Source organism: Sminthopsis crassicaudata, chromosome 1 (assembly GCF_048593235.1).
Source record: "Sminthopsis crassicaudata isolate SCR6 chromosome 1, ASM4859323v1, whole genome shotgun sequence".
NCBI lineage: Eukaryota > Metazoa > Chordata > Mammalia > Dasyuromorphia > Dasyuridae > Sminthopsis > Sminthopsis crassicaudata.
Window position 1 is genome coordinate 173172706 of NC_133617.1, and position 27145 is coordinate 173199850.

The window sequence follows — 27145 nt, forward strand, 5'->3', positions numbered from 1 at the left end:
CTTGTTTCTAGCACAGTGCCTTACACATAATAGAACTTAAAATTTTGTGAAATTAAAGAGTTTTTCCAGATGTTTTATTATATGTCCCAACTTTTAAGTATAATTTGAATATTAAAACAGTACAAAACATAACAAAACAAAACTTGATTCCCCCCCAACCCCAGAAAATTGAGGTCTTTAGTATGGACAGAAAAAAGAAGTATCTCAAGTTAAATTTCCTCCTTAGAAATGTCAATCCAAGTCAGCTTTCTGTGGCAGAAAAAACATGCAAAGGAAAATCTAGTTGATATAAAAAAGATTAAAAAATTTAATGATTTAAAAATAGTCTTTACATACAAGACAGCAAAAACAAGGATACAGATTTAACAACTTGGCTTTCCTTTTGAAAACTTGTAATATTACCATGTAGCTTAGTACAAATATGTTACCTCCTAAAAAAATATACAACTTATCAATAGCAACAAAGTCCACAAGAATATACTCTTGCCATGATTACTTCCAAATTGTTGATGTTGCCAGCCCCTGTTTCTGTAGGATGGCCTTTCTGTGTCCCATCTCTTCTTTTGATGGAGCATGACTGTGAACATTACAATAGATGCTATTTTTAAAAGCAATTTTGTGATAAGCTCCATAATTCACCTTATCTCTTTCTGATCATGTCTGGTCTTTCTTAATTCCATCTGCTATTCCAATATTTTGGTTGGTTCAATAGAAGTAAATTTAATTCAGTAAAGCATATATTGCAATGTAGGAGCATGTTTTGACATAGGCTAGAATAAAGAGAGTGAACAAGGCACTGGATAGAAATAGCCTAGATAAATGCCTCTTGACTTTAAAATATAAGTGTACATAATAGTAATTTCTTATAAAACCATTACCTGCCCCCATCTTTTCCACCCCACTTCCCAGTAAATCTGTTAAGACTTGTGGTATGTGTTACTGCCAAAAGATGTAATGGCGGTATTTAAATTTTATAGTCAGTCTATGGTATAAATGCTGTGACTCAGTGTCTTGTCTCTTTGTAACCTATCAGAATGAGATTAGTCAATAGAGGTATAATGAAGAAAGAGAGGGAGACTTAAGGCTGAAACTGGTTCTAGATTTGAAATGCTGATGACATGTGAGTATGGGGGAGGATAGCAAGGTCTTTCATTGTCCAAAGTGGTGTGAATGTCTATAGTCATGAGGCCCAGAAACCACTTAACGTCCTTTTGCTAGATAAAAGCATCTAGGCAATGGATGACAGCTGTTTGCAATCTGTATATCAAATTGTGCCTTATTTTCATTTTCATGGATATTTACAACCTCAGGTACACATGCCATGTATGTCCCTTCTGCAAAAAGGGGTTTTTCAATTTATATTAAACCTCTGGAAAATTTCACAGCTGACTCTTTCACTAATACAAAAGATGAAAGAGTCATGAGCAAACATAGGACTTGTCTTTATTGTGGCTTCCTCTCAGCTTAGAAATACCCCCACTCAGTCAGAAATTACCTTTAAGTACACTTTTCCTACCTCCTTTAATGACTAAGCTGCTTCCCTCTCTAGCACCCTAAATAATAGCTCATGTTTTGAAACATTTTATAAATATGTTATTCACAAAATCTGCTTGCTCAGAGGACTCAGTGCATTTTAGTATAAGGATTGGGAAAGGAGGAAAATTTTGGAAAGGGTTCAACTAAAAAAGTAAGTTAATTATAAGGAATTGATTTGTGAGCATAGTCTTGTTCCCAAACACTTGGGTAATAACATCCAGTATAACCCCTACAGCATACGGTAGAGTATCAATCAGAATCATCTGTTCAGTCATCTGTGAAGAAGTAGTATTTTGGGGATGCATAATAAGGTGCTTCTTAATTCATGGTTAATTCATGGAATGTGTTACATACATATATCTACACACACACATGCTCCCACAGGCACATATGAGAATGTGATCAAGTATATGTACAGTTTATATATATCTATTTTAGATATACAAATGTATATATAAGAACCAAAGATTGATAATAATTTTACCTCTCCAACTCCCTGAACGTTCTCTAATTCATAAAACATATTTAAAATATTTCATATAAAATATCTACAAAAATAGATAACATTTACATAAACCAGACAATATTTCCAGTTTGACTGTGTGGTCCCTCAGTCTCTTTCCCCCTTCCCCCTCAGAATGTTGCCATCTCTAGCAAGGAACGCTTGAACAGCTGGGCATTTCTGGACAAGTCTGTTACTTGGTGCACCATTTCTTGCAGAGCAGGTGTGCTAGGGTAATGTAGGGCGGCCGTCTTGGTGGCCAGGACGATGTTCTTAAGCTGCTCACACAGCTGGTTACTGGAGTTCATCACTTTGTTACGGATCTCCTGGGCTGCCACTTGCCTTGTCAGCGTGTCTCCAATGAACACCAGCTTGTGTGCACTCAGGATAACAAACTTGCTGTGTGCCACAAAGATCCTGGGGGGCTGGGCTGAGCTGACACAGCTGAAGAGCGCATCAATGGCATTGAGAAGGGAGATGTAATGAGTATCACATTGGTCATAATAGAAAAAAAGCAGCTGTCTGTCCTGGGCACCCACACTGCTGTTTGTAGTGGGGAGGTTCTGAGAGGGCTTCCACTTTGAGATGTCATTCTCCACTGGCTTGGTAATTTCTTGCTCCAACAACTGGAACTGACTGATCTGAGGAGGAAAATGCTTTATTATTATTAATAACATTAATTAAAGTATTAAAAACAACATTATTATTATTACATTAATACATAATATTATATAGTAGAATGTATATTATATATAGGTATTCTATATATATTCCATATTTAAATGGAAATATTATGGCAATGGAGCTGTGGGTTTTAATCTTAAGTCTTTGGCAAATCACTTCACTTCTCAGACCTTAGTTTCTTTATCTATAAACGGATAGCTTGATTAGATCATCTTTAAGGACTATCTGCATTTCTACAATTTTATTATTCAGCTCTTTAACTCTCAAGCCACAGATATTCTCTGATAAGAGAAAAGGTAAGGGGGAGGGGGAAACAGTATTTTAACAGATAGCAAGTGGGGAAAAAATTTTGGACTGGATTAAGAATCCATATTCTGAATTTGAACCACTAGCGAAGCAGTGATATCAGTTGAGTCAATAGTTTTCCCACCTTGGGGAAATGCCTTTACAATAGCCATTAAAAAGGCTCAGTTAAAAGCCTCTGTTTGCTTTCTATGGCATGATTTCTCTTTATATAAATATATGATTTCTATCCAAATCGATCTATAGATCTGGAATAATTCATCATCTTACCATGAGCCAATGCAGAGAAAACAAATACTTCTTGCTAACAAAAGGCACCAGAGAACCACTTAACATGAGAATTATTGTTATACATTTTGTCCAATGATTCCACTGTGTCTCTTGGTGACCCTTGTTGCATGCATATGTCCAAACCCATGTGTATCCCCAGGAAACTGAAGTCATTAGCTGAAGCTATGGGACTTATTCAAGGTCCCACAGAGGGAAAATGGTGACAGAGAGAGAAGACCACACAGTGTCTCCCCGGGAGATACAAAGTTAGTAATTGCAGGGAGTCTGTTGCTTGGATTCCCTAAGCTAAACTTGTTTCCCAAGGTCAGGCAACCTCTAAAACTATAGTCAAGTGGCCAAAAATGACTAAAAACAGTGAAGGAAGAACAATTTACACATATGTAGGTTTAAGGCTTATGAATACTTATTTTTTTTGTACTTCAAAACAATTTAAAAGAGGTAGGCAGAGCCTGTGTATTATTAAGCATCCTCACTTTACATATCAGGTAACTAATTTAGAAAGAAGTTGAGTGACTTGTGGTACACATATCCAGTAATTGTCTGAACTGGGACTAGAACATAGTTTCTGGAGAGAGTTCTCAAACTTTTCTAGTGATGGAATCCTCAGTATAAACAAAACTTTGGGCAGAACTCATGATAAAACCCTCTGAAATTATTATTTTAAATGTCTGTTAATAAATAGCATGTTTGTTCAATCATTTTTCAGTCATATCTGACTCTTCACGACCCCACTTTAGGGTTTCCTTGGCAAAGATACTGGAGTGGCTGGTCATTTTGTTCTCCAGTTCATTTTATATTTGAAGAAACTGAGGCAAAGAGAAATGATTTTTAAAAGAACACATAGCTAGCCAGATGTGAATTCAGGAAGATGAGTCTTCTTGACTCCAAGCCTGATGGTCTAACCACCTAACTGTCCTAATAAATAACATAAACTTTATTCAAAATAGATAAACGACATTATCTTTGTTAAAAAAAAATAAAACAACAATAACAAAAAAAAAAACCTTGGGGTGTTTCAGAATTCTTTGCAGCATAGTACAAAAAAATGATTGCACTATTGTCTCATACCAGAAGTCTCAGAAATCTCAAGTCCTCCTCTAGTCCTTGCTATTTTAGAGTATACTGGTTTAGCCTCCAAACCAAGAACAATTGTTTGGATTCTCCCTGAGTATTCTCAACCTTGAGAATACAGCTGACTTGCCAGAACTAACTTCTATTTATTTGTTCCTATGTCCTTTCATGGGCCAGAAAACTTTCATATGCTGAGATCCCTGTGGAAGGATGGAAATGTTCCATCTTTGCCGGTCTTCAGAAAAGCTTCCTGGCACTATGAAATGCTTTTAGTTCTGACTCAACTCACCTGATGATGTTCCAGCTGCATCTTGTTCTGCTTGATGATATTTTCCTTTTCTAAAAGCTCTTTCTGCTGCCTTTCAAACTCTTCTTTCCCCTGTTATTTTACAAGAGAAAAGACCCATTACATCACTGCCATGATTCACTTGTGCAAACAATTTATTTGACAAATGGATAAATATTGCCTTGTTTTCCACCGCTGTGGCTGCTTGCCACATACACCCACCTATGCACATAGGTACAGCATAATGTCAACCTGGCCTCCAGCCACCGCCTTCCAGAGGCCCTAATCCCTCTTAATGCTAAGGAGACAAACCAGTTTCCATACACAGTAATCTGCTCTCTGACCCCTAACAAGTTTTTTTGATAGACAGGTTGGACTCCCTTCAAACCTCTTTTAGAAGCACCATTTCCAATATTCTTTTCTAATGGATTCAACTTGGACTCATAAACCTTAGTTCCACCATCTGTAACATGAGTGAGTTGGATGAGATGATTTCTAAGGTACCCTTCAAGTCCTAAAATCCTATGACTCTATGACCTGTGACGCCAAGTTTAAATCTAGCCAATAAAACTTGCTTCAGAGCCCTTGAAGTTCCTCATCTGGCTCTGTTCTTGAGATGGACATCAGCCAGGGATAAAAAGTGCCAAAATAACACAGTTAACCTAATTCACATTGACTAGAGTTAGGGTTTGGTGATCCTTGCATAACAGAACAGACCAGGCCAGAAATCTAGGCAAGCTTTCCAAGGCTGGTGGAATACTGCAGTCATTTCTCCGGCAGATGAACATATACCTCCTTGGAAAAGAACAATTAGAAGAGATGATTCTCTGGGTCACTGGGTGGGTGCCCAGCTATCTTCTAGAGTAGCCTGGGGCAAGGCCAAAGGCAATGACTAATGCAAACAGCAATTTTGGAGTTGAAAGGGACCAAAGAAATCCAACTCTTTCTTTGTTTTAGGAAGGTGAGAAAAACAAGCTCTAGAGAGAAGTGATTTGTTGAAAGATATAAAGCTGGCCAGTGGTACAGCGAGAGTTTGAATCCAAAACTGTTGACTTCTGCTCCAAGACTCCATTACATGATTATAGCCAAGCTACTTAGACTAGCATTATTAGTATTATCTTTATTTTAGCAGGTACTCGTATAGGTCTTCTTGTAAAGGAAACAATAAAGTCTAATAGAAAGTTGTAGTTATTATTCAGTCCTGTCTGACTCTTCATGATCTCATTTGGGGGTTTCTTGGCAAAAATATAGGAGTGGTTTGCCATTTCCTTCTCCAAGTCACAGATGAGGAAACAAACTGAGGCAAACAGGGTTAAGTGACTTGCCTAGCGTGATACAACTTGTAGGAGTCCGAAGCCAGATTTGAACTCAAAAAAAAAAAAAAAAAAAAAAAAAAAGACTGACTTCAGGTCTGGCACTCTATCTAGCTGCTCCTAATAAAAACAGCAATGTATTTAGAGTTCAGATCCTAGCTCTACCACTTACTATCTATATTCTTGGGCAAATCACATCAGCTATAAGAAGGGAGAAAATAAGCATTTATTTAGCTGCTGATGGTAGGTACTATATGCATTCTTAATTTCTTCCCTTCGTGTGTAAAACACAGTGTTATTCACATTTAGATCCTAACAGCATTTACTATATTCATTCTTAATTTCTTCCCTTCGTATATAAAACATTGTACTAACCACCTTTAGTTCCTAATAGTAGGTATTATGCAGTCTTAATTTATTCCCTTTATGAGTAAAACATTGTACATTTAATCACATTTAGCTCTTAATAGCAGGTACTTTCCCTTTATGAGTAAAACATCGTGCATTTAATCACATTTAGCTTCTAATAGTAGATACTATATGCATTCTTAATTTATTCCCTTTATGTATAAAACATTATTCTAACCCCATTACAAATATTATCTCATTTAATCTTTACACAACAATCTTGTGAGGGAGGTGCTATTATTATCTCCAGCTCTATGGAACTACTAACTGTTCAGATCTTTTAAGAACCATTTCAGCTGTTTCATTTTAAAAAGAAATAATCATTAATATTATAATTAACAATAAAATAAATAACAATAAATTAATAATTAAATATTAAATCAGTTTAAAAACTAAGTCTCAAATAAATAAATATTTTTTAAGACGGGCAGCTAGATAGCACAGTGGATAAAGCACTACTTGGAAGTCAGGAGGACCTGAGTTCCAATCTGATCTCTGACACTTAACACTTCCAAGCTCTGTGACCCTGGGCAAGTCTCTTAACCCCAATTGCCTCAACAACCAACAACAACAACTAAGTTTCAGAGGGTTTAAGGAACTTGCCCTAAATCAGACTGCAATATAAGTAAAAGAGCCAGGATTCAGATAAGAATCAATGGCTTCAAATTCAGGGTTCATAACTCTACTGTCTGTAGTACTTCTTTTTCAATAGCTTTAGAATTCTCTAAAATTATCTCTAAATAAGTATTATTTAGTAGTCTCTAAAATAAGGAGTTTAGGTCAGATGCTCTTGAAAGCTTTCTTCAGTTCTAAAACAAACAGGTGCTTAATTGGTCTGGCGGCGTCCTTACCTGCAGGTGGACATAATCATAATCGTCCATCCAGCTGCGCTCGGAGTTATCATTGCTATTGCAGTCAGGATGCTGGTCCTTGCTTAGACTCGGAGGCAGCGGCTTGCAAAAGGGCTGGCTCTTGTGGTCACCGGGATGCAGCCCCTGGACCTGCGGGCCCGAGGGCAGGTAGTCACTGGCTCCGGTCACATGCTCAGACCCATTCTTTAGTCTCCCGCCGCCCGGGGCTGACCGGAAGAGCATTTCCGCGTTGGTGCTGATGCTGGTGGTGAGCTGTTTGGTATCATCCGGCACCGTTTTCGCCACCATCACAAACCGGTCCAGGTCATCGCACTTGCTTTGAGGCTTATTGACAGCTAGAATGTTCAAGGACCAACTGCAGCCGTTTAAGTCCTGGCTGGTCTGGGTTAGAATCTGGTGGGAGTCTTCCACCCTTTGCAATTCTCGCTTCATTTTGTTGTGCAGGGTGAGTTCGGGGAGTCCCGAGGCATTTGCTACAGCCCCCTTGGCAAAATGGAGGTACTCCCTCAAAGAGAGCTCCACCTTTTCCACGGCCGTGCGGATCTCATTGATGTGCCTCTCCATGTAGCCGTAACACCTCCAGTCGGCGGTGACCAGAGAGGCGAGGTTGCACACCACCGTCTCCAGCGCCTGCTGAAGCCGATAAAGCCTCTCGATGGCTGTGTCGGGATCCAGCAGCAGCAGTCTTTTGTCCTGGGATGGAGAGGCTGACAAGGAGGACTCCTTCGATGTTGTGGAAGAAGTGGACATGTTGCTCCTGGTACTACCTGTACTGGAAAAAGAGAGTCTGTTCATGCCGTCTGTCACATCGGGGCAACCTTTAGTCTCCTGGGTGGTCTGCGGGGGGACATCGTATACTCCGTCTTTTTCTTCAGCATTTAATCTTTCACCAGCTGCTGCTTGTGGCTCGAGAAACTGAACCCCTCTAGGGATGTCATATGCATCATTCTGAGGGGCTGCAGACTGGCCGAGGTGCATTTGCTGCTGGTTTTGAAGAATGCTTTGGTGTCTCTGGGATACCTGCTCAGCAGCACCTGAAGCGTCACAGTTGTATTTGACATTAAGGTCCTTCCCTACTGCCTTGGAACTTGTTGGAGGGATATCATAAACGCCCTCAGGTCTGACTTCTGGTCTTACGGGTTGTCTCATAGGGGGAGGGAAATCGTATTCCTTTTCTCTTAATCCTACTTCATCTCGGGCAGCAGGTGGAATGGCATAAACCTGAAATAAACAAGAAAAAAATCAGAGATGTACCGAATTAAAAATTTATAAGGCAACTTAAATGAGTGCAAAGAAAATGATAACTAAATAAAATAGAAAAGTAAATATAGAATATAATTGCCTTCATAGAGAGTCTTTTTCTCTTCTTCAAATCTCAAGTGACCTGCAATATTTTATGTGCTACTTTTCCTTTAGTTGCAATACTTACTCCTTCAATGAGGTCATTCTAATCCATGGATTCAACGACTATATCTGTGTGGATCATGATGACAGCCGTATCTTTTGTCCTAACCTCTCTCCTGAGATCTTACAACTCCTTTTGGCTCGACCCACTTCTCAATGGATCTCCAGCTTGGCTCTACTAACTCAGTGAATCCCCAATTAGATTCATTATTTTTCTAATGCAAACATATCATTTCTGCTTGAGATATAACTAATTGGGATATTTTATCTAATCTTCCAGAAGAGAATTACTGAAGTAATTCTACTTGATTCTTCCCTTTTTTTATGTTTTATTTACATCTTGTCAAATTCTGTGGTTTCTTCCTCTGTATACTTCACTCTTTCCTTTACCCATTGCTACCATTTTAATCTAGACCCCCTTTATCTCTTTCCCATCTATTGCAAAAGCCACCTAGATAGCCTCTCGTAGTTCTACCTGCTTCTCTTTCCTGAATTCTATTGCCAGGCCGATCTTCTTCAAGCATCATTTTCACTGTCGCTTCCAAATTGAGAACCTGACAATTCATATAACTTCTCAATGCTTCTTCAGTTTTCTCATTTGTAAAATTACAGTGTTGGATTCAATGGGCTTCTAAGGTTTTTACCAACTCTAAATCACAATATTATCATGGTTCCTGGTACATAAGTACTTATAAATGTTTGTTCCCTTGCTATTTGTTTATTTATTAATATAACAATCTTTTATTACTACAGACAGAGGCAGAATGGTAGAGTGAAGAGCAAACCTGTCCGGGAGTCTAGAAATGGATGTAAGTGTTGTGTTATACTGTTTGTGTGATTCTAAATAAATCTTTTAACCTATCAGTGTTCCTATAATATTGTGGACCAGTGGACCAATTGCTGATCTGGTAAAGTTAGAGTAAGTTTCTTAATTCTCCTCAGGGCCAAACTCTAGTATTTCTCTACCATGTCCTTCTTTATCCTGAAGCCCACTCCTGCTTTGGAATTCACACATTGGAAATATCTTTCGTTCTTGCAGTCTCTACTTCCGATTGTATAACTCCTCTCAGAACCTCTATATAAGGATTGTGGGTGTGCGACCAGCCCAGTCATGTCTCATTCTTCTCCAAGGTAGATTCCAGACTTTTTCTACCATTCCTGCCTCCTCCTTTTAGGTGTTTTTTTTTCCCCCCATTACAACAAAAGCTCTTGGAGGGCAAGGTTTATCTTTTCTTGAACTTGTATTTGTATTCCTAGTGCTCAGCACAATAATTGGCACACAGTAAACATTTAATAAATACTTGTTGTGGACTTGCAGAAATATCCCTTCACAAATAAAATCACATGTCTAGGTCCTTCAAAAAGTACAAATTATTGCAGTAGATGCTGGAGGTGATACAAATTAAGACATGATCCCTATTCTGAAGTTGCCTATCTCTTAGCACTTAACTAAATTGACCCTTGGATGAGTGAGGTGAGGTCCTTCACTAGATCTGTACACAAAAGCTGGGTAAGAACTGGCTATACCTTGTACTGTTTTGGCCAAATAACCTCTGAGTGTCCAGGGTCACCTTCCCATTGTAATGAAGCAACTGAGTAGGATTTTAATCAAGGAAAAAAAGTTGAAATAAAAACATTTCTATGTATCCAATGAATATTTTCTCCTTCAAAATGGTCATTTTGGGAAGCTAGAGACACTTAGATGGGAAACACTGGCTCACATTTCTGAAAAGTCTCTTTTAGAATTAAGCCTGGGGGACATTCTTTTGAATCATTTTAATGGATGAAAATCTTTGTCCTTTGAAGGTGGACTTGATTTTTGGAAATAATCAAAAGTCACTGGGTGAATAGGGTGAATGGTTAAGATGAATGATACTATTTTTGGGATCAAAAGCAAAGTATGGTCATGAAACAGATGGCTTGATGTGGCTTTTAGATAAACTTGTAATGAAGACTTCCTAAGAAAAATTTGGATCAACGGAAGTATGTTTGGGAAAAGTATTTTTGTCTTACAAAATAGATACTCTGGAGGACAATCTGGATGTTTAAATTATGGCATATTTAGGAGGAAATTAGTCACGTGGGATGACTATTCCATTTGTTCAACAAGTGGGTATCTAAAACTTTTTCCCCTTTAAAATATGTCATATAATTTCTCAACAATTAAAAAACACCCCCTCTTTCAAAAAATCCTTCAAACAACTGGGATAATTTAACTTACTCCTTTCACAGGAGGGATATCATATACCCCTGAAGGTTTCATCTCTCCCATTGGAGCTGGGAACACTGGGCCCTTCAATGATGTTGGGGGGATGTCATATACCTGGAAAAGAAAAATTTTGGTCATAAAAAATGAAACTGTCTCACTTTGGGAGTAATTTTAAACTTTTGTTTCTAAGTATTTTAATAAAGTGATTTCAAAATTTAATATTTTGTAAGCGTCCAGGTAGTCAAGGACCAATGTGCTTTCCTTTTTAAATTTTATATATATATATATATATGTATATATATATGTATATATATATATATATATATATATATATATATATATATATATATATATATATATATATATATATATATATATATATATATATATACACATTTATTTATTTATTTTTGAGGAGCCCTAGAAACCACAGTTTGCATTTTTCAAGGGCATAACCACACATATGGACCAAAATATGATGAAATGACATAAAGATATTTTCTTCTCATTTAAAGGAGCTGGGTTTCCAGATGAAGAAAATCTCAAAAGGAGAGATTGATTTGCTATATGCAAAATGACTCTTGAAAGTAACGATTTTTATATACAATCATATATGTAAAACTATATATCATTATGCAGCTAAATAAATTATTTATATAAAATCTTATTTTGTTTGCTTTATTTCCTTTAGTCGACTTTGTAAGGTGGGCAGCACATGTATTATTGTTTCCATTTTGACTCAGAGATACTTAGAGACTTACCTAGGTGAACACAATTAACCATCAAGTGTTGGGACCAGGACTCAAACCCAGATTTCCTGAAACTTGTTTCAGAAATCTGAATTTAATGTAGAGAAATCTTTATATTAAACAGAAACTATTGTTCCAAAATACCTTTCCTCTAAACTTCAGCTGATGCCTGAAAATAAGCTATGCCTTAATATTCTATTTCTGCTACATAAATGTTACTTACCCCTTGGATTGGATGAGATGGAGGGATATCGTAGGTATCCTTTTGATACTTGGATGGGAACTCATACACATAGCCATGGCCTGTTCTCACTGGGGTGATCACCTGAGGATTAGAATATAAGGAAATATCAAATTATGAACTTATATTTTTTGTTGTTGCTTTTGCTGAGGCAATTAGGGTTAAATGACTTGCCCAGGGTCACACAGCTAGGAAGTATTAAGTGTCTGAGGCCACATTTGAACTCAGGTCTTCCTGACTTCAGAGCTGGTACTCTTCTTATCCACTGCATCACCTAGCTGTCCCATGAACCTATATTTTTAACAATGGATCAAGTTCCTTTCTGGCTCCTGGCTGACTGACCACTTCCAAATTCTTTATTCTTATTTAAAAAAAAACCCTCAACCCAAACCAATAAATAAATCAACAAACAAAAATGGAAAAAATGGATGGAGGCAAAGAAAGGATGAGAAGGGAAGGCATTATAGATTAGGAGTCAAATAAAATTCCTTTTGCTTTTGGGGCAAATATGTGATTAAAAAAAACAATAATCCTTTTTTTCCCCCTACTTCCTCCTCTAAGTAACACAAAGATCTCTAAAAATGCTTCTCCTTAATAAAAGACTTTGTTCTGGCATTTTATCTAACAACTGTAACCATGAAAAGTCCTAGATTATACCTTTGGAGTCAAAGTTTTTTTTTTTTTCCCTCCTTGAATCAAAATCACTATGTACTGAATTGGTTTTAATGACTCTAAAACTATGTGCAAAGTGAATAATGGGAGTTGAGTCCAACCACTTAAAATTCCCTTCATAGCTTCAACTAGATACAGCATTTCCCCTGCCCCTCCTTGCCAAACTTTATTATTGTGAGCACAGCTAAAAGGTTGTTGGTGAACATAATGTTTTTACAAAGTGACCAGTCCAAATAATGCCATCCTTAGAGACCTGAAGGAGCTTGTAGTCCAAAGTAAGGTATCAATAATAGCAAATAAATCTGCATAATTGTGACAGGGAGCAGAGTTCAGGTCTCCTGACCCTGGCTCATTGTACTAATCATTTTCCCATTTCCATTAGGGTAACAACAGTTTAAGCAGGACATACTTCCAAGTAAGTCAAAGGTTAGATATCCCCATCATGACTACTGGCATCTGGAATTAATGTAAATGAAATGGATCTTACCTGACAAGCTCTTGTTTCTATATAATTCTTTAGAGGCCTTAAACGTGGGTTGAAAAAGACCTCTAAGATTTTTTTTTTTGAAGTCAACTCATTTTGAAGTATATTTACTCACTAATTCTCCGAGGGCTTTTAAATTGCTGTGCTTTCTTTTTTGGCATCGGTAACAGCACCCTCAAGTATTGCAAACTATCCTTGAGGAGAGTAGGTCTCACAAATTAGAAACAAGAGGTGGTTCCCTCAGCAACCATCATCTTTTATTCTTTTCTCTAATGTGAAAACTCTGGCGTCAGGCTGCTCACAAAACTATGTGAAAAATGTTCCACAGTCTTAGGGTTCAAATGGGTGGAACTTGGCCAAAAGTACCAATCCTGCTCTCAGCAGGGACCCTAAACCCTGAAAGGCTGGAACTTTGTCTAGTGTTAAGTCCCTCACACTCCAAGTCAACTACTTCTTGCAATTAAGGTGAAAAGGATTTAGTACACAAGCTAATATTTTCACATAATCTCTGCTGCTCAGGCTTTCCCAAAAGGAAATGCCATTTTTACCTTAGGCTTCCATTGCCTTCCTTGGGCCTACTGGTATAGATGGTAAAAAAAAACAAAAACAAAAATAAACAAAAACCACCAGTTTTATTGAGTGGCTACCACATAGTACATATCACATTTTCCCTTTTAAGAACATGCTTTTTGCAAATACAAATCCAAAACAAGCTCCCTGTTTCATGCTTCATAAAGCAGCTTGTCTGGCACTATCATACATACACTGGGGTTTTAAGGTATCTTCCTGCTTTTCTTTCCTACTTTCTCTATTTATAGGGTTTTTTTTTTTTTTTTTTTGGTTTGTTTGGTTTTGTTTTTTCCAAGTATGATCCGCTCACAAAATGACTTTTGTTCAGTCTCTTAAAATTTTCTAAGAGTGGACTACACCCAAAGCTGCCAATTCAGTAATGCAACTAGACATTCACGGTTTGTTATTCTCAAGTCCAGCTTTAACTGTTTTGTATTTGCCTTTAAGGGAAAAAAAAGACCTAAAATAGCATTTAGTGAAACGTTAATCTACAGAAATGACTTCAGAAGGGAGGAGATACACACAAAAAAGGGAGACTGCTTTTCCTTGCCTTTGTGGCCTTTCCCTGGCAGAGGGCATTTGTTGTTCCCGGTATTTAAAAATTCACTTCCTGACAAATGTCACAGAACTGCAAGCTCCCCCCCCCCCAGCTTCCCCCATTTAAAGAATGCCTGTGGTCATCTGGTTTTTGAAAACCCCTGCATTCCAAACCCATCATTTTCCTTGTTTGTGCATTAAAAGAAACAGATGGTAAAACCCAAGGGGGAAAATACACACAACACAACATGCTACACTCTTGCCTGACTTTTTCTATCCATCTCTTCTCCCCCCCCCCCCAATTATAGCATTCTCCAGTGTTGTGGCCATTAAGTCTTGGTCTATAAATGACAATTTAAGCAGGACCAGCTTTTTTCATCAGAACAGATGCATGTAGGACATGTATTAATTCTGTGATGTCTGAAAGAACTTGAGATAACTGTCATTTAGTCTACTTAAAGACATGCTCCTCTCTGACCCAATGCTTGCAAAATATCCAGTTTTGTGGTTCATTATGTCTTTCTCCCTGCCTCATTTAAGTACAAAATATTACTCTTCTCTGATCCCAAGCAAAGGAAATAAGTATAAATAATATTTAATAAATATCAAATAATTAATATTTAAATATTTATATTAAATAAATATAAGTATAGATAATATATCACTTACTATGTGCCAGGCACTATGCTAAGCACTTTACAATTATTATTTAATTTGATCCTCACAACAACCCTGCAAGATACAAGTACTCTTATTATTTCCATTTTTTGGTTGAGGAAACTGAGGCAGACAGAGGTGAAGTGACTTGCCCAGATTCACACAGCTAGTAAGTGTCTGAGGTAGGTTTTCCTAATTAAAGTCCCAGTATTCTGCCCTTCTTGCTGCCTCAACAAATACTGACCTTAAGAATGAGAGGAGGGGCTTTTAATGACAAAAAGCCTAGTTTAAGTAAGATCAATTCTCATAAAAAGAAACTTCAAGGCATACTTATTGGAGCCATTCCTTAATGTAAAATGTGTCTTAAAAGCTGCTTTCCCAAGGAATGTCAGTCTGTTTGTCTACTTATTTTTTCTTCTACTCCCCCCCCCCATTTCTTTTTTCTTGAATGTTTACTAAATCATCAACTAAGAAATTGGCCTTGGGATTGGGAAGGCTCCATTAATGGTGGAACACAAATTCTACCAGATTCTGCCGTTTTGAAAAGGCTTTGTGTCTAAGTCCAGTTGTAGACCAGGTTAGCTAAAATTCAGTGAGACTTATCTCTACAAGATTGATCAATAAGTGATAGAATATTTTTTTTAGCCACAGTAATCCATTAAATTATTAAGACATGATTAAGAAAAGGATCACCTACAATCTCATTAATAGAGGGGCACTCATTTGTATGAAGTATATATATGTATTTATATATACTTCTCAAGAGCCAAGGTACAGAGAATAGCAAATTGATTCATTTTGCTAACATTTTCACAAAAGGAACCTCTGGAATTTTCCTGAGATAATCTTGTTTCAATTACTTCTCTGTACTCTGCTCAAGGGATATATTTGGTGGTGGGTTTTTTTTTTTTTTTGTTTTTTTTTTCTGCCTACATAAGTCTCTGCTGAATCATGTTTTCCTAAAGTATCAACTCATTGAACAGTTACAAGATTAGGCCTTTGGGTTCAAATATCTGATCCAATATCTCACGAATGGAAAACCAAATTTTAAACCTAGACTTTCTGACTCTAAACACAGCACTTTTAAATATATCTTACTAACAAGAGAGTTTCATTCTCAATCCTCCAGATTCAGTCACCACAATGATCTGATGGCTTTCAAAATTGTTCTCCTTAATATGATAAAGTTAATGGAGATATCATCATTTTCTGTATTGTGCTTCTTGGATCACAGAAGGATCAGAAATTTTAAGCTGTTTTCCATACCAGATCAAGTCTGTTCAAGGGATAAAATTGAAGAAAGTCTCTCCTGTTTCTTGTCTTCAAACATTTCAGTGTCAGCTAATTGAAGTCTTAGATGACTCGGTCTTTGGGTAAGTATTGGACTCTGGTGAATTTTAGATTCTGGGATATTAAATGTCCCAGACTTCTTTTAGGAGAGCAAGAGACTCTTAATTTGAAGACTAATTTTTGTTGTTATTCAATTGTTTCAATCACTTTTTGTGACCTCATATTCTTGGCAAATATACTGGAGTATTTGCCATTTCCTTCTCCAGCTCATTTTATAGAGGAGGAAACTGAGGCAAACAGAGTTAAGTCATGCAGCTAGTAAGTGTCTGAAGTGAGATTCGAACTCAGGAAGATGAATCATTCTCATTTCAAGTCTCTATCCATTGTCCCCATCACCTAGCTAGAGAAGTGTTTAAATATCCAAGTAAGAAGATTAGTAAGAACTAAAAGAGTCTATGCTGTATGAAAGACAAGGTGCAATGTCTCAGTTTTCTTACCTGTAAGTAAACAAGTGGGAACTAACTGCATAAGATGACCTCAAATCTATGGTCCTATGATAGATACCATGGTAAAGATGGGGAAATGAAGCACACATTTTTAGACTCGGCTAATGTGCAGCTTCATTTTGTTTGATGACACTTATCTTTTGCAAGGGAAAGTTTTGCTAGGGGTAGGGGAGGGGTAGTTATTGGAAAGTGACAGTGATTTAAAAACAATATCTACAAAATATCAATTGACTATTTAAAAATATCATTAATAATTATAGCCAGCATTTATATAGCACTTTAAGGTTCCTTACATGTATTATCTCATTTAATATTCATAAACCCCTTACAAATTGCACACTATTATTATTATTCCTTTTTTATAAATGAGCAAAATAAGATCAAGTATCTTACTCAAAGTCACAGGACTAATGTGTCAGGGACGAGATTTGAACTCAAGTCTTTCTAATTCATCAAGCTCTTTATCCACTACACCACCTTTTCGTGTCTTTGCAATCTGGTTTCTATACTTTTCTCCTTTCTTTGCCACTGTGAAGAGTCTTGAATCACAAGTAACACATACTGTTTCAAAGACCAATTGATTCTTCTCTAAAGTCCTAGCACATTCTTCTGTTCTCTAAGTGCCATATGTGCTGATATTTCAGGGAAACAGGGTGTGACATGGAAACCCAAAGACGGCTCTGGGCAAAGTGTATGAAAGAATTACATGATCAAAGGACTGGAAGGAGATCTTGAGAGATTATCTGGTTCATTCTGTCTTTGTACGTGTACTGAAGAGAGAGCAAATAGAATCAATCCTTCTTTCATGACACTAAAAGGGAAAAAACCCCTAAGAATAAGAACTGAGATTTTTCCTTTTTTGTTAATTTTCTTAAGCAGCTAAAACAGTATATACATAGTGGGTCCCCAAAAACGTAGCCAAACTAACCTAGTCCATATCTTTTCATACAAACTACTTACAAAGATGCCTTATAGGGTATCAGAGCTAGAAAATTCAAGAATGAAGATGATGTGAAAATAGGGTCAGATAGAGTGATTTTCTTTGGTAAAAATGGATTATTGAGTTGACCATATGTCCAGCAAGTTTTATGTTAGAGACAGAGAGAAAGAAGAAAAGAAGTTTTCTATCTGTTTGCAAAACATATAAAGCAATTTTAGAGTTCTTCAAAATAAGGTCAATGATTATCTGAGAGATCCTTTGGTGGCAACTTAGAGAACCAGACAGGCCATTATTCCTATGCTCTAGGTTCAAGTATAAGCTCTAGGATTGCTTTCCTTAATTTCAGCAGGGTGACCTCAAATTCCAAACTGAGCTGGTTCTGAGTGAACAGAACTTATTAGATAGGATACATTTGAAGGACACAACCCATGTATGTCATGAAAGGTTTGTGATGAAACCAAGAGAATGATCATTGGATCATAGATTTAGAGCTAGAAAGGAAACTTAGAAATCATCAAGTCCAAGTCTTTAATTTTTCAGATGCGGAAACTGAAGTAGACAGCCTTCCAACCAATCTATCCCCTCTCCAATTTATTCTTTCAGGCACTTCTTAAAGTGATATTTCTAAAGCATACTTCTAATTGTCATTCTACTTCTCACGAAGCTCTTGGGCCTCCATTTTGCTTTTTGGATAAACTATCAATTTTTTTGTGTAGCATTTTAAAAATGATTTAAACATTCTTTAAAATCCTTCAGAACATGACTCCAGTTTTTCTTTGCAAACTTATTGATACTCAACTTTATGCTGCGATCTAGCACATGCAGAATTTAATGCACTGTTTGGCTCATAGTAAGTGCTAAACAAATGCTTGTTGACCTGCAACCAAACTTACTTAACTTGGACATAAAATCCCATCTTCTGTTACCATCCCTCTACATAGGTTCTTCCTTATAACTAGAAAGCATTTCTTCCTCACCTCTACTGTTTAAAGTCCCTCATTTCTTTCATATATGGATTCCATCACCACCTTGTAGAAGAATTCTCTGATTTTCCCAGTCAGTACTTCACTTCCTTATTATTTTGTAATTACTTAGTGATTATTTATCTTTCTGAATATCTTGTCCTCCTCCTAGTGGAATGTAAACTTCTTGAGGGCAGGGGCTTTATAATATATATTTTGTCTTTGTATCCCAAGAACGTAGAATGATTGTTTGCACAAAGTAAGCATTTAACTAAAAGATTGTTGTTTTTTTCTTAAGATTCTTCTTTAATACATTTTCCTTAATATCTGATTTTCAGTTTCAAGAGTTTAATTTTTGCAATTTTTATTTTTTATTTGAAAAAAAGGAAAACAGAAAAGAAATATAAAAGAAAATAAAGCCAAACAAGCTTGTTGAAAGAATGAATCAACGGTGAGAAAGTAAGGAAAAGTTAGAAACTATGGGAGAATTCCAACTTGCTCTATCTGTGCAACAAGGCTCATCCTTTGTTGGAGTGTACCAAGGCCAACCCTAGGAGTGACACTGTTCCTTTTTCCCTGAATGGAGATTTTGTCACAAACACCTGGGCTCTTTTAAGTTTCACAGCTCTAATAATGTGGGAAAATTTTTTAAGAAAAGGAAATGGAAACAAACCCCTCCCTTCCTTTTAAAAGCACTCATTCTTGACATCTGAAGGACAAAATATGCTTCAGCTCTGATAGCCAAGTGGGTTGACTCTCCTTCACCTCTGTTCTGGCTGTTAACAGATAGCAACAGGTGCATCTCCAGGGGAAGCACTAGACTAGGGACCACTAACCCCACTAATGTCTTCAACAGACTGACAGTACAGGACAAAGAAGTCTTAGAAAATGTCTGGTTATGGCCATTTCTCCCCGTTCAATCTTTCTCTCTAAAGTGATAGTATTGACTAGAGATCTCAAATTGTTTGCTTCTAAATGTTTATATTATCTGACAAAGACACAAAAATGAAACTTGAACTTCCTTAAAGTTAAACCAGATTATATTCTTCTTTCAGTGATTTATTCCAAGGAGGGCCTAGAATGCAGTGGGAGTTACAAGTAAAAATAATTACTGAAGACTGGGTGTGGTCCTACAGGCACTTGGGGGTAATTTTGCTTTAAGGATATATGCTAATATTCACATTTTTATCACTAGCATCACTATGACAACTAACTACACTAAAAAGGACAGACAAGCCTGGTAGAAAGTTTGTTTTTTTATAGGAGTTAGGGATAGATGTGTTTATCTAAGAGAAGGGAGAAAGACACTGCAGCAACTGAGACAGCCTTAGAAAGCTGTCTAGGTCATTCAGAGAATAAATAACTTGTTCACTGGAGCAAAACAAATATATGTCAAAAGCGGAATTTGAACTCAGGTGTTTTTGACTCCATGGCTAATTATGACACTACAGTCTCTTACCACCAATAATACTGTAGATTATCCAAATCTCAAATTACAATTTTTATTAATCATTACTGTTCTGTTTTCACTTTTTCCAGCATGCATAGAATGTAAAATTCTATTTGTCCCTCCTGAGTGACTTATAATGTCACTTACAGGGTTTCATGCCCCCATGAAATGGGATCGTCTTCAGACTGTCCAGTGTCTTTCTGAAGGGCTTTATTTTCATTTTAAGATCCTTTCTTAAAGTCAGATTGACCACCCTAGTCATCCCTATCACATCCTATTATTACTTCTTTGTCTTTATATCTGTGAAACATCAGATGCTATCCCTTTAACTAAAATCCTGCAAACCATGCCATGACCTGCCCACTGGAACTTAAAAGTTTCTCCTGAAATTGTAGAGTTTCAGAGGTTTTCATGTTGAAAGTCCAAGATTACTAGTTGCTTTTCCATGGCCAAAAAAGAAAGCCACATGTTGCCTCCACTGGATTTATTAATTCTCTATAAATTCTTCCTGCCCAGGCTGGGTGTAGCAGTGAGCTCATTTATTTACTCACTTAGCAACAATCTAATGAAAAGTGGGTCTGGCCTTAAAAAATACACCCCCCTGCACCACAGCTACAGCTAACTTCTCTCGAATGCTCTGCTTTGTACTTGGGGTGACATTTTTTTTCCTTTTAGAAAAACTGGGAAGGGGGAAGAGGGGATGAAAGGTTTTTTTCCTCCCTTCAAAGACACTTTGAAGCTTGAATGAAAGCTACAACTCAGCCTTATGCTGACCACGTCGAAATCACTGTCTCTTTCTTGTTTCAAATGAGGCACAAGTCACAACTCTGAGCTGGGAAGCTGAGGAGGTCATTCTTTTGCCTGACAGTGTTTGCAGTACTCCCATCCATGGTGGGGAATACTCTTCAGAAACAGTGGCTTGATTGTTGAGCCTCTCCCATGGCTCTCACTTGCTTTCAGCAAGTTCTTTGTATGATCTGAGCTAAAGCAATATTTAGTTATGGGGTGACCAAACTCCAAAGAGCCGTCTGAAAACCTTTAGAGAAAGAACGAGGAAGGACAGCTTGGGCCCAGTTGATTTTAGTTAAGCAAAAAAACAAAAAACAAAACAAAACAAAAAAAAAAAAAAAAAAAAAAAAAAAACTACCCAAACCACCCAAAGCAAAACAAAAAAACAAAAAAAGGCCTTTTGCCTTTTTTGGAGACAAGGAAGAAGCTGAGATTCTGTCATCTTCTATGATAGAGGCTGAGGCTTTTTTGTCCATTTCTCTGGGATTTACTTTGAGGGAATATTAAAATGCACAAATATTTGGGTTCTATGGATGTCAAAATAACTTTAACATATTAAGAACTCCCCTTTTAGCAGATACCCAAAGTAGGTTTAAAAAATTTTTGTTTTAATCTCAAATGAAAAGTAATACAATAAATAAGGTCCTGCCTCAAATGCAGAGTGGTGCAAGAGATATTGTTTCCAACTAAATAGGAGAGCTTCTCATGGTTTAACTGGGAGCAAAGACATGGATTCATATGGGGAACTAATTGATATCACCAGTGACTGTGCCAGACCCTGCAAGGCGCTTCTGCAACTGCCACCATCATTGTGTAGCTTCCCTCAGAGGAAATGGACCAGCATTGTGCAAAAGGGAGGGTTGGACATTCCAATGGCATGGGTAGCAAGCAGTGCATTGATTCAGTGCAGGAAGCTCAACAGAAAAAAATCTCCTTCCTCTTCCACTTCTTCTCCCTCCAGTAGGTTCCACTGTGAGCCCTCCTTAGCTCTCAGTGACAAAGCAGAGATAGGAACTCGTTCTTAAGAGACTTTTCCTAAATTATACCTGGGACAGATCTGACAAATTTCGATTCTCTGTGGCATTTGATACTTTACTACAACCTAACTCTTTCTCCTGAGATTGTTTTGACTTTGGAAAGAGATTTGGTAAAGGAAAAGAACAAGCAGAAAGAAAACTTTAAGAAGGTTTGTCAGGAATACTTGTTCTGTGGGTTACTTTTTATTTTTACGAAAACATCTTTTATTCTTAAAATCTCACTGTTCTGGTGACTTCATGTTATTTCTGGCTTGAGAAAGCATGCTACAATTCTAACATGTTAAAACTAGAATAGAGAGGCAAAGTGGGAAGCCAAGGTCATATGCCTACTACAGCCAAGGAGCGCCCAAGAGCCTCTCTGCCCACTAAAATATGTTGCCTCAAATCTCCATAGGACTATCCTAACAATACTAACAGATTTCCTTAATTACTTGTAATTACTAATTTTTATAGTTGGCTTTTTTTCCTATCATTAATTTCTCTTTATGAAGGGGCAGTGGCAAAAACACTAGAGTGAAAGGACTTGTATTCAAATCCATCTCAGTCATTTATTACCTGTATGATCAGTAACATGTCAACTAACCTGTCTGGGTCCCAGATTCCTTCTCCACAAAAAAAAAAGGGGGTTGGATTAGGTGACTTCTGAGATTCTAGATCTATGATCCTATGGATTCTATCCCACAAAAAGGAGCCTCATGAACATGCCTTAACAAAACAATTCTCAGAGGTTCTCATCATTTCTTAGGCACTCCCTGGCAACAAGATGATTTCATGAGATCTTTACCACAGTGCATCATTGCCTCTTAAGATTATGTAAAGTCATTTGTCATGATTTGGGGTAATTTACAATTATTTGGAAAAAAAAGAGGTACTTCTATGTTATGGAAAAAGCCGATGCAGCAATGTTCTAGAGGGCTGAGGGTTCCGAAATCCACACAATGTCCTCATTTTGGGCTTCAGATTGGTTTTCTGATCACTTCATTGAATGAAATGACCTTCGTGGCAGCATTTCAACATGTCCTGCTTCTACTAACGGTACAACAAAGGCGAAAGACCTTGTTCCTGGAGCGTAGGAAATTGGGGGCAAATTCAGACTGACATTTACCATCAGTTCTTTGAAGACAAAGGTCTTCAGATAAATCCTAGTATCCCCACAATGGCTTGAATTGAAAAGAAATCCCCACAAGAATCAATGAATGAATGTCTTACATTGATAAGAAGTGCCTCCAAAGGTAACTCTGGAGTACCAGCTCTTTATTTTGGGGGGAAGCTAGATGGCAAAGTGGATGGAGAACTGGGCCTGGGGTTAGGAATAGTACAATTCAAGTTTGGACTTAATTATTTATTAGCTATCTGATCCTGGGCAAGTCAAGTAACTTCTGTTTGCCTCAATTTTCTTGTCTATAAAATGGAGATTATAACAGCACCTATCTACTAGAGCTGCCATGAAAATCAAATGATAATATTTGTAAGGCACTTAGCCCAGTATCTGGCATGTATAAATTCTAGCTACTATTATTACTATTACTACTACTGAAAACATGTGAGATGGTTCAAAAACATTTTTGGTCCTTCCTACATTATTTGCAATAGGAAATTCAACAAATATTTATTGAGCACTAATTCTGTATAAGGTATACACATGTATAGGGCTATGAAGGAAGAAAAGGGATACACACACACACACACACATCTAAGTGAAGAAGCATCTTAATTAGTGGAGGGTTTAAAAATAGTCTTCTAGCAAAACAGCCTCATTTAAGGATGCCTTGATTTGAGGAAATCAACAATATAAAAAAGCTAAATCAATAAACTGGATTTCTTACAATAGGATTTTGCATTTTACAAAGGATTCACCACAGGAATCCTTTCAATACATTCTCAAGATCCAATTTGGTTTACAAAGATTTGATTTACATATGATTTTTCCAGGAATCCTTACAGCTTTAAATCAAGAGACAACACCACTCAAAGTAAGGTATGGCTATCATGCCTATTTAGAACTGCACATGACTACTGTATTCTCCTGCTGCCATTTAGATTTGTTTCATCATTGAATCCAGTACTGTTTTAGTAAATAAATGTTTAACAACCATCTCTCCAAAAGAAGTTTACAGGACAAACTTGCATTGTTAAGATTTAAGAAAATAATAAAGAAAATATTAAAAATCAACAAAATAATAAAGCAAGCCAAATTTGTAGTTCCAGATTTTCAAAGATGTAAATACTCCCATTGAAAATTTAATATATTACTGCCAAAATCTAACTTTATCTTCTGTATTTATCCACTAAATGTTATCAAAAGAAGTATCTAATTCCTTTATGAAGCCAAATGTTGGAATCTTGTCTATTTAACTACTCTATTCTTCACACCTTTTTGGAAGTCCTAAATTCAGGCTCTAATTATGCTGTGCAGCTCGAGGCAAGACTCTTACTCACTCTGAGCCAGTTTCCAAGTATATGTATAGAAAGTGATAATACTCGACTATTACAAGTTACATGTCAGGGGAGTTGTAAGAAGCAAGTAAGAAAATGTACGTACAATGCCATATGAGCCATAAACTCTGTGTATTAACTATTAGTTTATTATATTATAAACACTCTAAAAGAATCATCGTTTAGCAGGTAATTACATTAAAAAGAGATTGACCTTCCTTTGCTTTGGTGTGGGTTTATTAATATAGTCTTTAAAAACAAATGCATTATCTATAGTCTATGGGATTTGTAACAAACGAGGTCTAAAGTTTTGGCACTGCCTCTGCTCAGACAAAAAGTTTCTTTGTTAATGAGAGGAGGTGTTACAGTTCATTTCTGTTGGGGTGGGTGACTCAAGGATAAAAAGGATACTCCCCATTTTTAATGCCAGAGAATGAAGTTGAGAGCAGGGGGAGGAGGGGGGGTGGGTCAGAATCTTCATTTGGGGGTAATTTTCCACAATTGTTTTGAGTTTAGAGATTTGGATGAAGGACCACTTCTCGATCTATTTTAAGGAAATATGAATAGAAAAATTTCCCACTTAAGTTAGGATTGTGTTTTTCATAGTTTCCTGGTCCACCTTGACTTGCAGCAGATGCTTTGGAAAAATGTTTTATGTGCTAGTGGGAGGCAGTTTTCGTACTTTGGTTCATCTGTTAGGTTCTGAACTCATTTCAGTTCCCTTTAAGAAAAGGTCCAGGGAATTAAATGGAGAACCTCATTTCTCAATAGTCACAAGATCCTATCAGGGAAGCCCTCCACCTATCAAGCAGACACTAGTTTTGGCAAGGTTTGCTGGGGATTCCTTTCTCTAAGTGTAACTCATAATGACTCAGTGTCCAAGAAGGTGCAGACATTCCTGGCTAATCTGCTTTTTTGGAATCAAAGATTACCTTTCAGGTATGGAGTTGGGGAAAAACATAATTACAATCCATGAATCACATCCTGTTAATCTCAGTCTCTTTCTTACTTTGGGCAATTGGAATAGGGCCTTAGTGATGATGTAATGTGACCCTAATGAATGTAGCTGGGCCCTTTCCTGAATACCCACTCAAAAATAGAATATACCTTACCTTTGTGCAAGGGATTTGAGATGGGTTAAGGATATTTGCATGATTTTATAGCTACAAATGCTTTAATGAAACAGGCTTCCTAAATATAAGTTTAAAAAAATATAGTGTATAAGTAGTCTTAATGCTACTCGAATTAAATAAGTATCATGATTTCAGTTTGCCCCATTAATCCTTTCTTTTCCTGAAAAGACACTGATGGTCAAATTGTGGGTCTTCAGAGGAAACACTTAGACTCCTGCCCTCTCATGGTCATCCTACATGTCAGAAAACTTACCAACTCAATTCATCTAATGAGTCCACAGGTAGGTTCTATGTTATCTGAAACTTATCTGCTGGGCATACCCACAAGGCATAGAATATGGGCAGGGACATTATTGGAGGTACCTTGAATTGTCAAAGTTGAGTCCTAGAATTCTGAGTCAAGGCTGAATAGGTTACACTATGAGAGTCAAATGCATGATGGATGCTAGGTAACATGAGCAGGACTGTGCTTGATAGAATCAGGATTTCTCTAAGGCCATCTTATAATATAATAATATAATATATAATATAATAATTCCCTCTACTCTGTATTTACTTAATATATTTTAATTTATATATGTTGCCTCCCTACTCCTACTTTCATTAGAATGTAACTTCTACTGGGGCAGGGTCTGTTCTTGCTTTTTTCCTTTTATTCCCTCCTGTTTAACACAGTACCTACTAAATGCTTATTGACTGAGTGACTACCTTTACTCCTATAAGTTTGATATAACCAAAGCTAGGTGCAATCCAGCTTTACTAGTGGAAAGAAAGTGGTGTGGTAGAAAAATGAGTAGACAGACACTTGACCTTGCCTCCCACAATCCAGTCATGGCTTAAAAGAACCTGATCTTTGCAGCAAAGGACGCCCAGAATGGAAAAAAAAAATCCCCCAGAAGAGAAAGAATAAATAAAAGTTAAAGTTTCTGGTATTATTCAGGTTCAGGGGATCCCAGAAAGGATGTTTAAAGCAGTATGATATAGCAGAAAACAGCTCTAGACTGAAAATTAGGAAACATGTACTAGATCAAATTCTGCCATGGCCTATTGGATGGGCAAATCACTTAAAATCTATTTTTATAATTATGATCTATAAAATGATAGTTTTGAAATAGGGGACCTTTGAGATTCTTTATGACTATAACAGTTGATAATTCTCCACATAAAATCATTATAATACTTAACAGTACAACCACGTACTCATTAGGCATGCTATATGGGGTTTGATAATCCATAGATTATTGTGGAGTAAGGAGGAGCAAGTTCAAAATTGACTTTAGGGAGGGAGGAAAAAATTATTGCTTTTCTTTGTGGTGGAAAGGGTATTTGTTTCTCTAAATGCTGACTTAATAAGCAATGAATGGGAGTTGATGTGTCTATAGAGGGTGGGGTTCAGGGCTGGAGTTCCCCTGTTAAAACTAAATAAAGGATTGATAATAAACAGACTACAAACACAATCTATTAAAAAGTGACTCATTAATAGGAAAAAAAAAACACCAAAAAAACCAGGCTGGCTAAAGGTTCAGAAGCCTAGAAACAGTAGATCTCTAACTCTAGAAAATCCCAAAACAAACACCCTCAGATTGACACATACAGCCTTAACCTGCTTTGTAACATTGAGGGTTTTTCTTTTTCTTTTTCTAGGACAAAATCCCATTTTCCCCAAATTTTACCTCAAAAGAACTGTTATGGACCATGTCATGGAGGGACAGGATAATACACTTTCCACTCATCCTCATCCTACAGATGAGAAAACAAAAGTATAGAATATAAAAGTCTTGCTTGAACCCACTCAAAAAAGAGTGAAGATTCT

The 27145-nt window shown here is 36.9% G+C and overlaps 1 protein-coding gene across 3 annotated transcripts in view; it reads right to left on the bottom strand.

The window, feature by feature from the left end:
• Nucleotides 1-283: 283 nt before the first annotated feature.
• The window catches only part of NEDD9 (neural precursor cell expressed, developmentally down-regulated 9), a 222516-nt gene continuing 195654 nt past the window's right edge, over nt 284-27145 (bottom strand). For all 3 annotated transcript variants that reach the window (XM_074271672.1, XM_074271682.1, XM_074271662.1), the window contains 5 exons: nt 11852-11953; nt 10892-10993; nt 7246-8487; nt 4677-4766; nt 284-2679 (listed from right to left, as the gene is read on the bottom strand). In XM_074271672.1, coding sequence (XP_074127773.1) covers nt 2170-2679; nt 4677-4766; nt 7246-8487; nt 10892-10993; nt 11852-11953 — 2046 coding nt within the window. In that variant the 3' untranslated portion in view covers nt 284-2169. The remainder of the gene's footprint in view (nt 2680-4676; nt 4767-7245; nt 8488-10891; nt 10994-11851; nt 11954-27145) is intronic.